Genomic DNA, 15,501 nt, shown 5'->3' on the forward strand with positions numbered 1-15,501 from the left:
GCACAGCCAGTGGACAGTATAGTCGCTGGGGGACACGGTCAGTGGAGGGCACAGTCAGTGGACAGTATAGTCGCTGGGGGACATGGTCAGTGGAGGACACAGTCAGCGGACAGCATGGTCGCTGGGGGACACAGTCAGTGGAGGACACAGTCAGTGGACAGCATAGTCGCTGGGGGACACGGTCAGTGGACAGTATAATCGGTGGAAGGAATAGTGGAGACACTGAGTGCCACTGCATTTGTATTTCAGGGAATTGTGGTAACTCAGCATGCTTAGTTTGTATGGTGGCAGGAAGTATAGAATAAAAGCTGTAGAGTAAACTTGAAAGTTTAAAGACAAATTAAAGACAAACAGGTGCATATAGAAGCTACTGACTGTTACTTATTTTTATTGTCAGGAATTTGAAAGGCCATTTCCATACATTTGGGAGCAACATGAAAATCACTTGTTCTGTGTCAAGAACCTTTGTGAAGCAATTTACTGTATGTAAATATATCCCTATAAATGAGTAAAATCAAATTAAAACTTTATTTTAAATAAATATATTTTTAAGCTTCTACAGCATCCTATCGTTCTGCATTTAGTTCACCAAGAAAAATAAGCAGCTTCTGGTAAACATAATAAAAGTAAAGTTAGGTTGCCGATGTGCACTATAGATCAGTAGGCTATAGTATAATGTAGAAATATGTTGGGTCCCAGCAAAGACAGTAATTAGTTATTCTGAAACTATAAATTTAAAGAGGTAATGTTAGGTTTCTACTTGCTATTTTAGCTGTAATAATGAAGCAATGAATATTGATTTTGAACTTTTAATTTATTTTTTACGCTAAATCACATACCAATTAAGATAATAATGGCTGTTCTTTTTTTATAGGTTTCACCCAGACCTCTGGGAAGGTTGTCAGCAGTGACATTTTGATTTGAATAGGCTGTAATCCCTTTTTAGTGCAATTATATTTTTTCTTCCCATTGCCACAGCAACATTTTCCTTTATATTATCTACTTTCAGAATCATTAACATTTTATTCTTATGGAGAAATGTGACAGGGATCATCTTTAATAATGCAGTTACTTAGAAAGGTGATAGTGTTTGCTGACTGCACAAAAGGACGCTGCAGGGAACGTTGTCTTGGAGAAGCTAATGAAACACTTTTTTTATAAGTGATATTCAATGCTCATTAATTCTATTGAAAAACTTTATACAAGATTCAGAGACTTTTCTTTTCACTACTTCTTGGTTGCTAAGTAAGATTAAAGTACAATAAACTGTTAACCATCAATCTTACTTTCTGCTGAGTCTTTCCTTCATTGCCATTGGTTGGCTCCATAGATCTACACTATAATATATATATAGTATATTTCACTCCACAGCCACATATAAACTCCAAGTGCTACTTTCTAACTGCAGCTGTCTTCATTATTGCTAATGTTTAGAGACTTGGATAGTCCTAGATGATGGTGCACAGATGTTTTAGGAAGATTAATCCAAATAAAGTCGTAAGAGCAAAAAAGAGCACAGGATAGAGGGTAGGTAGTTTTTTTTTTGTAGCTAAGTGTCTACAGTTTTGACCAGCTGTCTCACGATAGTGACCAGAATTTGAATTTAATCCACTTGACCACAGCCTCAACAAGACAGCCATGTCATTGTTTCACTCCTAAGTGTGAAATGATATCCTGGGTTCAACCCTTCCCTGCTGTGGTGACCACAACTGAACAGAACATTCTAAATGAGACCATTCTAGAGTGCTGTGAACTTGCAAATAGCTTTTCTAGATTTAAATTAAAGTTTTTTACTATATAACCAAAGCATATCCATTCATGAAGATATTTAAGAATTCACACAAACACCCAGATCCCTTTAATACAGTTTGTAACTTCAGAATCACCCATATGATTGATAAAGTTTTAAATGCACTCCCTATATTTCCCACAAAGATTAACAAAAATATCCACTTTATATCTGGTACAAGATTCTTTTCTGTGTCTTTCTGGCAATTTGAATGTATTGTTTGTGGCACCTGTAGCTAACTTTACTCTGTATGATTGAATCCACCTTTTTATGCAGTTTCTGCAAAAGTAGTGCACTTTTCCTTCTGACCTCTTTATTAATTTTGCATTAAAAAATCTAGAGCATCGTTTTCCAGCCTTAGACTTGTTTTAGGGATGATTTTGTTCTGAGCCTTTAACATTACTAGTTTGAAGTACACCCATCCTACATCTCATCTATTGACTGTGTATCCACGTGTTCCCATTTTGCCCCTCACTTATTGCTTTACAATATTCCTTATTAAAATTTATAAACCCAAATTCTAAACTCAGGCTTTAGAGATTTTAAATCTTCCACATATGATCACAAAATTATATCCTTTCTGTTGAAAAGCCTGTGTTGGTAAGACTGGCTTCCCTCATATAATTCTTTACAAATGTTAAAAAGCAATAATTAACAATAATTAACCATTTTCTGCATTCACCGTCACAATATCCCTGCCCTGTCCTCCTCTCATCTCATCATACAATGAGCTACACATTTACATACAGTAAATCTACAATTAAACCCTTATCATTTATATTTTTCAACTTTAATATATATACAGTAGATTCTTAACTGCCTGTAATCTTGCTTCATTTGTGTAGGTTGCAGTGCTTTTTCCACATCATAGTTCCAACTCACAGTCCTTTCTATCTAAAACATCTACCTTTAAATTTTATATTTTCCCCCATCATCCTCAACTACCATGTTTTCGGGGTTTTTTCTATAATTTCATAGTCATCATAGTTACCTGCAAATACAGTTGCCTTGAGGTCTCACCTTTTCTTCTTTATCATTATATACAGTATGAGCATTTAAGAAAAAGGCTTTGTTATTTGATTAGTTCTTATTGATGCCCAGAGCTTTCCTGAACCCACCCTAATTGGCCTGCTGGGAGCACCCTGACCCCAGTTTGCCATATAATAAACTTCTGGACATCACTTTATTGTGAGAATTATAATTGAAGATTTAACAGACATTCAATTAACATATAATTCAAGATTCTGTCAAATGTAACATTAACCAGTTCTATATGAACTGGCGCTGGAGGGAGCGGTTACATAGATCACATTTCTGCCTTTTATGTGCGTTACTGATCAGATTCATCACTCTGTGATCATTTCCATAAATTCCGCCACATTATTGTCTTAATTTATGTTTCTATTATTGTTAGTGAAATTAATCAATCAAAGTCAGTTTGCACAGCATCAGCCATGCTTTTGAGTTTAGAATTTTGCATCTTTGGCGTTACTGCCTTGCCAATCAATATCTTTGACAAGCATGTCCGTTCATGCTGGGAAATGATAGACCATTTCTACAGCTCTCTAATTAATCACTAATGACATGCGCTTCCTGAACACGAAATAGGCTCCATTTCACTCATTATCATTTCAAGCATTTATTGCAAATTGCTTCAGTTATAGCTTTGCCTTTTCAACCAAAAATCTCATAGGGATCCTGAGTCCCAGCAAGCATTATTATAAATTTTCATTGTGAAAAGTTTGCTAAAGATGCATGCAAATGTCCAGTCCCAAGATGACTTTCCATAATGTTTTTCTTGGAAAAATATTATTTTATGTTCATTCTGTTTTCTCTTCTTCCATCCACTTTGAATGATTAGATACAGAGAGCTCTGTAAGTGAACACAGACCAGCAATGTAATACAATTACCAGTCAGATAAACTGAAAATATAATACATTTTATAATTTGTTTTTGGAATTTGTTGCAGGTGAAAGTTTCTTTTGATGCACAGTATAGATGTTGATATTTACATTCAGGCACAAGAAATCAAAGATTTTACAAAGCTTTTTCTGTTTAGAGGAGCCTAACAGATTTAATGCTAAAATGGAGAAAGTTCGACCCAGCAAACTGTTTTCATGTGCTGCACTAAACTGGTTACTAATTAAAACATGATAGCCGGTGTTAACAAAAACACTAAACAATCAATTTTACTTTAAAGAATTAGTGCTAAACAATTGAAACCTAATTGTGCTCACTAATATATTGCGCACAGCATTTTCACATCTTGCACATTAGTTATACGCTTTGTCATCAGGCACATTATGGAACCTATTTTCTGCAATTGTGCGTTTTTGTTAAACCATTCTTGATAACTTCCATTTTGAGGCAGTGTATGATCCTTGAACACAGTGTTGTAAGGGAATTTTTTTCACCTTTCTCTCATTTTGAAGCTCAGCTGCACTTGTTGGCTCATTTACCACAATTTATTGTCCTCTGTCCCACCCTGGTCTGTGTTCACTCACTCGCTGACGCAGCACAAGCTTCCTGGAGCCACGGGAATCATTTGCATTTCAATGCAGAGTAACACAGTCAGACTTCAGCAACAGTTTTCACTGCATTCACATGGACACCAGAGCATCTGAGGTACACTTTACACTTACATACATTACCTTAAACGTGCTTTGGCCTGCACAGAGCTGATTAATGCTCATTCGAATTGTTGAAGAAAATCGAGAAAAACAAATCAGAAATGACGATCTTATTGTAAACGACATCTTTATTGCTAAGACACCATGCATGAATTTCTAACCCCTGTTGTTATACATAATGTAATAATAGAATTTAGTGAAAAATAATGCAGCACAAGTATCAGTTATTCACAGAGCTGATTTTTATGAGACATATTGCTCAGGGTTACGTTCATTTGAAAAGTCAGAATACTGAATCACTTGGGCTAACAGTCTCTACACACCTGGAGGTCAAAGTTGTCAATCATAATTTACAGACATTCAGATCACAAACCTAGTGTTTGAAAATTGCAAGAAACAAATGACTCAAATGAGAAAGCTTTGCTCTTGTGTGGGTTATAGTGTCACCTCATTTGGAACAGTGTGGGGAAGATTGAGAGGGGTTTGCTAGAATAACTTCTTTATTATTACTATTTAGCAGGTACTGTATAGGGCTGACTTTAATACCTCACAACAAGGAAGACTGTGATGGCATTTAGTTAACAGAAATTTTAAATGTCTCACACAACTGGCAGGCAATTTGGTATAATCCAATGGAACCAATAATACCCATTGCAATACATCTGAAGAGAGCACTGATGTGGTTTGACTGATCAAAAACTAGCATTGGCCACAGAAACTGGAAAAGACAGACCCGGCTGTCCAGAGAGGACAGGCTCAATGACCACAGCATGGCCACAGAAACTGGACACAGGCAGACCTGGCTGCCCACAGAGGGCTGCACTGTGAAAAATACTCAGGGATTAGACATTCTTCTCTAAAATAACAAATCTTGTCTCCTGCCAGAATAAGAACAGCTCCCAGTGCCACTGGGAAAGGGGGAGGTTAGGAAATGCAATAGAGCTGCAGACCAGTATGTGATCTCCTGTCCCAGCCTGAGGAACAGACAGCGAGCCTGTCTCTCAATAATGCTTTATGGGATGTATTTAAATGTCCATTAATATATTTGTATACTGTATGTTGTGTTAAGTGCTTCTCTTTTGGCAACACTGTAATTAATCATTCATGCCAATAAAGCCCTTTGAATTTGAATTTGAATTTGGATTTGAATTTGAATGAATTAGGCCAGCCTTCATGGGGTTGGGACACAGGACAAAGCAGACCTCAAGTCAGGATAAAAAGAATCACAATAAAAATAGAGAGGAGGATCACCTCAGAGGAGGAAAAAAACACTATAGAAGTAACTGGGCTGCAAGACAGAAATATCTTGCTATGGAGTATTAAATCAACTTTAGTGCAGGTGAGCACTGGAACAGGAAAGATTTCTACACTTTCTAGGTTTCAAGGATATAGGATAGCGGGTAATCACACAGATTCTGAAACCCTACTGACAGCAGGTCCAGCGGGATGGAAATGATTGAAAAATACAATAGTCTTTAAACAAAGGGTTCTGGGAGTCTGGAACAAGCTATCCAGACACAGTGTTGAAGATAATACCCTGTCTTCTTTCAAGAAACATCTGGATCAGAACATTGGATCAGATCCAATGGCCTCCTCTCTTTTCTAACCTTTCTTGTGTTCTTATGCAGCACATCTGCATAAAATGTATCATTCACTCTGTCTGTCAACATTCTTAATAAGTTTTAAAAATCTATGAGGCTAAACAAATTATTTCAGACAACAGACATTCTTGTTTTTACTTTCCTATGTGTTATCTCACAAATATTTTAAAATTAATAAATATTTAAAAACCACGGCAAGACAGGATAGTAAATACTGTATAGTGTACTAAACTGCAAAACCTAGAGATAAAATCCAAAATAATTTGAAATGCAGTCCTGTCTAAGAGGTGCCATCGCAGATGATGTGTGTGCGTTAATGAAACCAACACTACTGTGACTAAATCACGTTCTCGTGCTCTGTGTTTCATTACATGACAGTTTCCCACTGACCAGATCCATTTGAAGCTGACAAAACTGTAGGTTCCTTATGTTGTTGACACTATCTGTTGTCAAATTAAGGGCTCTGTCAAAGAGCTAGTCACTAAGGGTTTGTAAACTTGACACAAAACAACAGAGCTGCCAGTAATGTTGTACTGAGTAGAAAATATGGTAATCTGACAGCACGGTACATATTGAAAGCCAGGATTAAACAGAAGATGCAACACTTTACCTAACAAAGACAAAGTCTAGGTACAACTGCACAACAGCTTGCACAATTGCAAACCAAGGATAAAAGCCACATGCACATTTTCCTTTATGTAAAACAAAGTAAAATGGAATAATGTAAATTATAAAAGTATAGAACTGTCATGATCGCAAACCCCTCCTCTTAAGGGCACTCTAGCCCTTCCTTGTTTGTTACTTATCTCCCGCACCTGATCCCTGTTCCAGCCCCTTTTCAGTTCCCCCTTAAAAGCCAGACGCTGACGCTAATCCAGGCTCTGCATTGGTTCCCGCATCATGCGAGCCCAGGACCTGGATGCTCCAGGCTCCGTTATGGTTTTAAGTTTCTGTTCCTGTTCTTGTTCCCCCTTCCAGTCCCGACTTGGTTCTTGTTTTTAATTGTCTGTCTGGGATGGATTGCCTGGCCTTGGACTTTTGCCCTGTTTTTGGATCTCTCTTTGGACTAATCCCTGGTTTGTTTACCTCGGTCTCACCTCCCCCGACCACCAGCACTCCATGGACATTCCCCATGTTTTCTTCACTTTCCCTGGATTGTGTCATCTGCATAGTGTCCGGAAAGAACGCTTTCCAGACAACAACAGGTGCTGTTTCTATTAAGCACATGAATCCAGTGACTAAAAGGAAATTACAAACTCTGGACTTTATGTCAGTATTTTATTTTCCATATTATTGCTTCTATTCAACAGAAACCTGCCACCAAGGTCTTTCTTTTTAAAATTGAGATGAGCACATTTTAGTTTGATCTGTGCTTGTGAAAAAAATAACTCATGAATTACCTTCCTTTAAGACCTTGTAATCATTCATTTTCTGTGCTTTCATGTGTCAACTAAAATATATGTATACAGTAATTTTGTTTTGTCCAACAGAGAGAATCTAGACTCATGTATCTTAGCCTGAACCTTACCTCTCATCTCTAGACCTCGCCCACATGACTCCCCAACTCCAGTTATTCCTTGTCGGACAGAGTCTGGCACAATTGTGCACTGTTGCCACTTGTGGGTAATCCACCTATAAAGGAAACCAAAATATGCTTCACGACCTACACCAGCTATACTAACAACCATGTATTAGTTACACAGAAGCAAAAACAATAAATTGGTTACAAACTGAAAGACTGAAAAATAAACATTGCTACTTACTGCAACCACTGTGTGGTGCATATCATTGAAACACCATGCGCAAACTCATTATTTAATATAAATCACATGTATATTCTATGCAGAAAAAAACTAAAACTATTCCAATAAGAACAATAACACGTCCTGTTATGCTAAACAAAAACTGAAAATTCCTTTAGGAATATGCATCATAAAACACATCTCTTACTGTTACTCTTTACTGTCACATTAATTCTTGTGAATTATGTGAAATAATGTGAATACAAATATACAAATGATAAAATGGGTGTGGAGAAAATATTTTAGGAATACATGGAGCACAGTGGACAGCAACAATAAGCATTGTGCATGCTGTCCAAATCACAGGAAGCTCTATACTCCTGTAAGGCTCTGTAAAAATTACAGTAAATACAACAATTGCAGAAAAAAAATGTTGAAAATAGTATGAACCTTGTTTTAGATCAGATGGTCTCCATTGTAGTTTTTTTTTTCCAATTTTAGCTTACGCAGAGGTGTTTCAAACTCAATTTCTGGAGGATCTAGTATCCTCACTAGATCTAACCTGAATCAATCAACCTACATATTTCATTTCAGACAAGTATAGGATTTGTTTTATGGACATTTACTGTTGGTTAGAAGGATAACAGTTATTCAGTTAAATAATTAAACTGAAATCTGAGCTCAGGTTGAACAAAAACTAGAAGTCATTAAATCTTGCAGAAATTGCAGGAATTGAGTCTGAGACCCCTGCTTAGTGCATCAAACTATTTCAGTTTTTGCTCTGTCTGCTAAAAAATACTTACTTGTAGGTCGGACAAAGAGGAAGAGGCTCACACTCCCTTTCCTCGTGTAGAGTATCAGGACATTCCTGCCCCCCATTGGCTGATTTCTGGATAACAATCCTGTAGCGGGACTGTTTAGGTGCAGTTGCATTGGCTAGGAAATAAAATATGCACACAGCATAAACATGTCCATATGCTACGCCAACGTACATACAAAGCACAAATATATAAAGATAAATCGACAAAAGTCGAAAGTTGGAACAGAATTTTTAATATAGTCTCATAAAAGAAAGGCAGACTTCATTTACATTGGCCCTACCTAAGTTACATAAAAAAGGTTTCAAATGAGAAACGAGAAGAGGTCACTCAGCCCATCTAGCTCCATGGAAGAACCCATAGTATTGACAGATTATATCACACTCCCACCACCCTTTACATAACGAAGTGTCTCTTGACTCCATTCAGCTTTAAATTTTAATTACATAGATTTTGTTTGTCTCCTTTAGTTCTTGTTCTTGTTTTAGTTCTAAAGCTGCATCGACTTTGTAAATGCCTTCAAAGCTTTTGAGTATTTCAACGAGGTCCACACTCGTAGTCTTCTCTGTTCAAAACTAAAAAGATTCAGTTCCTCCAGCCTTTTGGTTAAAGACCTATCCTTAAGTCCCATGATTTTAAATGAAGTTTTAGTATGACTTTGCCCAATATTAACACCCATCAGTGATTCGTTTCACCATATATCCTATTTTTTAAAAACTTTGTTATTGCTTTCCTCATTTTAGAATGTATAGCACTTATACATGTATAACACTTAATATACAGTAAGTAGTTTTAACATAGTCAACCAAGTCCTTTTCATTAGACTGGAGTGAGGCCATCAAGACAAGATAATATAAGATAATGACTTTATTGGCCATATACAATTTCTTGTATTAGGAATTTGTCTTTTCGCATACCCCAACTTGGGTCATAAAGGCAATAATCCTAATTGACATTAATGATCTCTTGTATAGTGATCAAAATTCACAGATGATACAAAAATAGGTGGAGATGCAAATTATATAGCAGCAGTGCAAAGCAATACAAGAAAATGTAGACACAACAGAGAACCAAATGACACCTGTTAAAATGAATTTAATGTTGTTCACTATAAAGTATTACATGCAGAGAGCTAGAACGTGAATTTCAGATGTGAAATGGGTGATATTAGCTGGAGGAAGCAAGACATGGGAGTTTTATGTTGACATCACTCTCCAAATAGATAATGCAGACCAGTGATGAAAAAGGCCAGGAAAATACTTGGACACTTTGTTCAGGACATAAAAGCAAGGGAAGTCATTTTAAAATGATGCAACACATTAGTTAGACGTTACTTGGAATTTTGTGTTGACTTATGTTCACTGTGCTACAAGAAAGGTCTTACTGGTTTAAAGTACAGTACAAATGAGAGCATCCAGACTTGTTCTGGTCCAAAAATTAGAGTTAAGAAATAATTAGTCAAAATGTTATTCAAAGAGGAAGCCTCTTTATCTTTTAGAGTTAAACTTCTAATACATTACTGAAATTGCTTTATAGTAAGACCCAATACACAATGATATTTTACAATAACTGTGCAAAATATGGCATTCAACATCAAATCATTTGGAGATCAACTCAAAGCCAGGCCTCAGTAGCACTCTTCATTTCTCTGTAGTTCTTTTATTTTTATTTTTATTTTTATTTTTTTGAGACAGCTTCCCTTGCCGTACTGTATTTCAAACTTTTATAGAAGCAATCATCAAATGAAGGAACGTAAAGAACAGCCCAAGGATGTAACAAGAGTTTTGCTATGCAATAGCCCTTGGAGACCCACACACCAAAAGCTGTCTGTTCTTAAATTACAGAACCATGTTGCAAGAATACACTGTATATCTGTCTGTTTAAAGTTTCAGGGAGAGTGCAGGCTGTCACCACTGTGAAAGATGCTGCAACAGACTTACTCCCAAGAGAGGAGAATTGAGAATTGAAAAACAAGGGATTGTTTTTCCCAGGTTATTTCGAGAATACCAGGAAATCACTGTGTTGTGTGCCAAAATAAGCTTTTGCTTCCTGCAAATTTGATAATGTCTATACTTGTCTGATCCTGAATTTATCTTTTGCACTATACAGATGTTTGCTATACCACCACACTAATACAGTACCTCTGTGAGGTCTTTCTGTGCCTTTTAACTGAATTTAAGCTAAGAGAATGACTTTTGTCTTACTGGCTGTAAGACCCAGCCCAGGAATCAAACCTTTACCCCGTTAAGGATCTTCAGTTACAGCTGAACTTCACAGCTGTGTAATGTGATGCAATAACAAATAATAATAAATTCAGGTTTTGGTTTCTCAGTGTATACTTCAGGATTATCGAGGCAAACACAATTAAATACAATTCAAGGTGGTTTGTAAAGCTTCCTTAATATGAATAAACAGATAAATGATTGTTGATGTATTAGTTGAAACAATACCTGGTTGGCACGCAGTAGGGCATGGGGTCCATTCGCTGAAAGGTGTCACAGTGCAATCCTTCCTGCAGGGTAACAAACATGGGCGAATTGCGTCTGGCTGCGTTGAATCTGGACACCTACATTTCACATAAAAGATAAAAAGCTCATGTTACAAACAAAATAACGAATCAAAGCAAAGACAAATACAATTTATTCTTCTGTCAGTTCATAAACTGAATTACTTCTCGCCTTTTGGAATCAATTGCTGATGGATTTCAGAAGTGGCAATGTAATGACAGGGAACGCTTTGGAGTGCTATCTGTCAGACTTACACACTTTTGAGTCTTTTCAGACTTTGCATAACACAGCTTGAACAGTATTTCTCAGCACCTGTGTTATGAGTGCCCTTGTGCATCACAACAGAAGGACACTCAGTGCTGAGTCTCAAATATTGCAGTGTCCCCTAGCACCAATTAATTTTTTTCTTACCTTCTTTTTAAAAGCACAGTCATTCCTGTTTCTAGATATACATTTCAATAAATGGTAAAACAATAAAGACAAATGCAGAAATGAAGTGATGTTTGTAAACACAATCAAGCAGAAACCGGATAAAATAAAAAAATTGTGACCTTTTAGTGTTGCATATTCATTTACAAATCCTCTCAGAATGCAGAGGTGCAGAAAAGACAACACAAATAAAAAGGGGTTCATGCTGCTGTGCTTTGAGGTATCCAATATACCTTAGAACAGATTACGATCCAAATAAAAGGAGAACAAGATCAAATAGCTGGAGTCAAAAACAATGGGTACAAGCCAACCCCCAAGATAGGCCCATAGCTTTGTGCAAAGTTACAGAATTATTATTATTTGCATAATTATTTTGCATGCATTAACATAAGAAATAATATTCAAATTAAAGTCATGGCGTAAATCGGTAGAGAACAGTAACGAAATCCATATTCAATAAGAGTATTTGCTAGTATTGTTGTACCAGAAAGAATGAAACTCAATAGACAGGGACAAAAGGTCTTCAGGGACACAGCAAGTGCTGTGAAATCATGATTTAGAAAACCGTCATTATGTTTGAGTGGCTCAGTGAATGTAAATACTGCCTGCAGCCAACACCTCTTACTGCCACATGGACAATTTCTTTTAATCTTTCTATTAAAAATCCATACAGAAGAAAAGACTTAATTTCTGAACAGAACATTGGCAGGAATGAAAAAGGAGCAAAGTGTTCTGAGTGAGTAATTCCGTGATCTGCATCCACTCAAAAGCAGGAAAGGAAAAGACAAGACGTTAGCCCCTGCCACTAAAGTTCATTTGCACCTGGGAAGACGATTTCATCACTGGTTTGTGGCACAGCCAGTCCAGTAAAGCCAGGATGTTTTACTCAACATTTCATCATCAGATGGTTTACCTTAAAAATTGATGCAGAACAGTCAAGTACTATGTGCTCATCTGCAAAAGCTTAAAAAGGAACTGGAGACTTTCAACTCAGCTTCTTTTTCTACTATACATCCTTTGATTTTAAAAATCTTTATTGCTTTGTTTTGGCTTGCTTCAGTGCTACAGACCTCCCAGGAAAGAGATTTCAAACAAAACAATCCACATTAAACTGCTTAATATGTGATTATAGTAAACGATTAAATGTTCAGTACAATTTTCATTTCCACTGTGTATTTCAGCCTGTAGTTTGAAAAGGGCAAGTGTCTATTTGGACCATATTTAATCTAAACGGATTAAATTCCAAAATCGTATCATTTGACAAACTGATGCTGATGATAGTATTCTTACATCCTTAATAATCATGCTCCCATCAATAAGCAGGAAAAATAGATTGCCTGTTAAAATGTTAGTGGCCCATATTTTTTTCACAAAATCAATTACATTTGAAAGACATACCATGTGATAAATGCTTTATCTAATGGTTTTACAGCATCAATTTAAATTTGTTATTACAGGAGTTTTGATTTAATAGTCTAAACAAAAACATAGTCTTAACTGGAACTTTCAATGCCCCCATACTAGAAAATAAGAGGAAGAAGAAGACGGAGGTCTCCAATGGAAATTATAATTTACATTTTGTTTTATTATTAAAATGGAGAAGGTAGGGCCATCTGGATATTGTTCTAAGGAACAGAATCTGTCAGAATGAGAGCCAAGATTTATTCACACATGGAGCTCTTCCTTTTATACATTCTGTATTTTTATTCTTGTAGATATTATCTAGAGATCCAAAAAACTGCATGAAGTTCTAAAGCTTTACAAGCAAGTCCCTTCCCACAAAGTGTTACAAGACACCAGGAGTATAAACAAATCTAGATGCTGGCAGAGCTTGTAAGACCAAAGTTTCCATTTGGGCAGGTTTTCCAAACATGCGATAACCTTGTGTGAGTATAGGGAACCGCTGTGATGTATGAGGTGCAAATCTTTATCAGGTTTGAGTTTTGATGAAACCTGACAGAGACAGTAAAAACACTGGTGGTGGGACAGGTGTCTTGAATTATGCAGCCACCCCACATTGCAATATTTAAATCACACTGCCCCAGAAAGAACAAGTATCAAGTTATCAGTCAGTTTCTGCTGAACAAATTTTGGCAAGGGAAAATTTTAGTGGTACAGGTTGTATGTCGACAAGGGGACAAACTGATTTGAGCAGGAGCCCTATGTCACTGTGTTGTAAATACTTTGACAGTAATATACTACCAACTATGTTTATTGGAATTTATTGGCTAAAGTAGTTTTGAAAACAAATAGCTAGTGGTGTAGAGCATATTTTCCCAAGCAGGTGAAGTCTTGGTATACAGTATGAAGTATTACCAGAATCTACAGATTACAGGACTGCAACAAGTCTGTGTATGATGAAATCTGTTTAGTTTCAAGTCAATTTGCGCAGCAATTCCCCCAGCAACAGCTTGAATTTTGCACAAAAAAAGGTAGTCACACAGATATCATTTATTTAGGAACCCTATATTGTACCATTACTTGAATGCTACCTACCATATTTGGAGTGAATATACTGTATGTAGTGGCTAGATAATCTCTGAATAAAAGCAGGTTGCATAAGAAAATATATTTATTTTCATTATCATGTTTAGAATTTGTCAAAGAAATTGTTTTAAACCTGCTTTTAAAAAATCTACTATGTTTCATTTTAGTTCACATACAGTACTGTGTAATTTCAAGTAAAGAAGATTTTGAAAGGTGTAACAAACCAGAAGTCCTGAAAGTCATCTTGGTTCACACAAGATTCCAGTTTTTGTCATATATAAAATCCTAAGAGGTGTAGACAGGGACTACTGTATTTCACATTCAGTAGCATAATATGGACACAGGGTCACAAATGGAAATTTAAAGGGAATCAATCGGCTATGGACAACAAACTGTTACGCATTTCGCACGCGCCTCTGACCCATCTCGCATTTCCACCCGCAGTGTGTTTAACAAACGCTCACGCCGTAAGCCATGTACTGTACCTACAGTATCACACGTTCACTCCCGTCACTATTTCACTTCCCTGCTCACTATTGCGGATTCTCCTCAAGCTCCCAGGTGCGCGTTATTCGTTACTAGTTTATATCCGGTATGTGAACTTCTAGCTTGCCCCTCGTTTAAGATTTAGTCTTCCGTTTCGGGTTGTTGCCCTCTAGTTGTCCCTCTCGTTTTCTGACCTCCTTGCTTGTTTCCTGGAATACGTTTTGTTTAGCGATTTGGATTGGTGTTCTCTCTCTCCTGAGTCCTGCACAGGATCCCTACCTCCTACAGTACCTACCCATTCTTACACAGTGCTTCTTTACACAAAGAGTTGTAAGCATCTGGAATAAGCAAATCCCCCAAGAATTAGCTGTACAAAACTTTCGGATTATTTAGCTACTAAATAACAAAATGAGCAAGACTATGTGAATGATCTTTTGTTTGCCTTCGTTCTAATGATCTCACACATCAGTCAATATTGGCTAGATTGTTAGCAAACTAATTGATCAAAAGTGTGGTGGGGATGTAAGGAGCAGAGTTCAAAAAGCAGAACCTTCTAGAAGTGCTCAGGACCTATGACTGTGTGTTTGTGGACCCATATAAGGCTGCTACCCCCCAAGTGCTGAGCACACACCTGTCAAGGACAGTGGGTTTTTGAGCACACAGATCCTGTGTCCTGAGAAATATACTTCTCCTTTGATTTCAGTAAATATATACAGGCCACAAACAGTACATTCCTGTAGTTTCAAAATGAATGTACCGCACTATAGTGATAGAAAAGTGGTTTCTTAGCTATTTATTTTTTGCCTTTTATATGTATTTATGTTAAACTCACAATTTAAACCCAGAGTTAATTCTTCGAGAAATATCAAAGACTGATCTTATCATCCACTTGATAATCACAGTTTAAGAGGAGCTGTCTCCGGCAATCTCAGAAGCTGCCTCCTGCTGTTTCTTTGTAACTGTACCAAACCTGTAATAAAGTTTTAATGGTCAGCTTCAAAGAACCTGCCT

General features: G+C 36.8%; 1 protein-coding gene across 1 annotated transcript in view; it reads right to left on the reverse strand.

The window, feature by feature from the left end:
• Positions 1 to 15,501, reverse strand: part of thsd7ba (thrombospondin, type I, domain containing 7Ba) — a 162,011-nt gene that overhangs the window by 56,090 nt on the left and 90,420 nt on the right. Inside the window, exons 10-12 of the mRNA XM_088930773.1 lie at positions 11,032 to 11,147; positions 8,567 to 8,699; positions 7,550 to 7,653 (exon numbers count right to left, since the gene is read on the reverse strand). Of these exons, the coding sequence (XP_088786899.1) occupies positions 7,550 to 7,653; positions 8,567 to 8,699; positions 11,032 to 11,147 (353 nt within the window). The remainder of the gene's footprint in view (positions 1 to 7,549; positions 7,654 to 8,566; positions 8,700 to 11,031; positions 11,148 to 15,501) is intronic.

This window comes from Atractosteus spatula, chromosome 13, assembly GCF_055471065.1.
Source record: "Atractosteus spatula isolate fAtrSpa1 chromosome 13, fAtrSpa1.hap1, whole genome shotgun sequence".
In the NCBI taxonomy this organism is placed as follows: Eukaryota; Metazoa; Chordata; class Actinopteri; order Semionotiformes; family Lepisosteidae; genus Atractosteus; species Atractosteus spatula.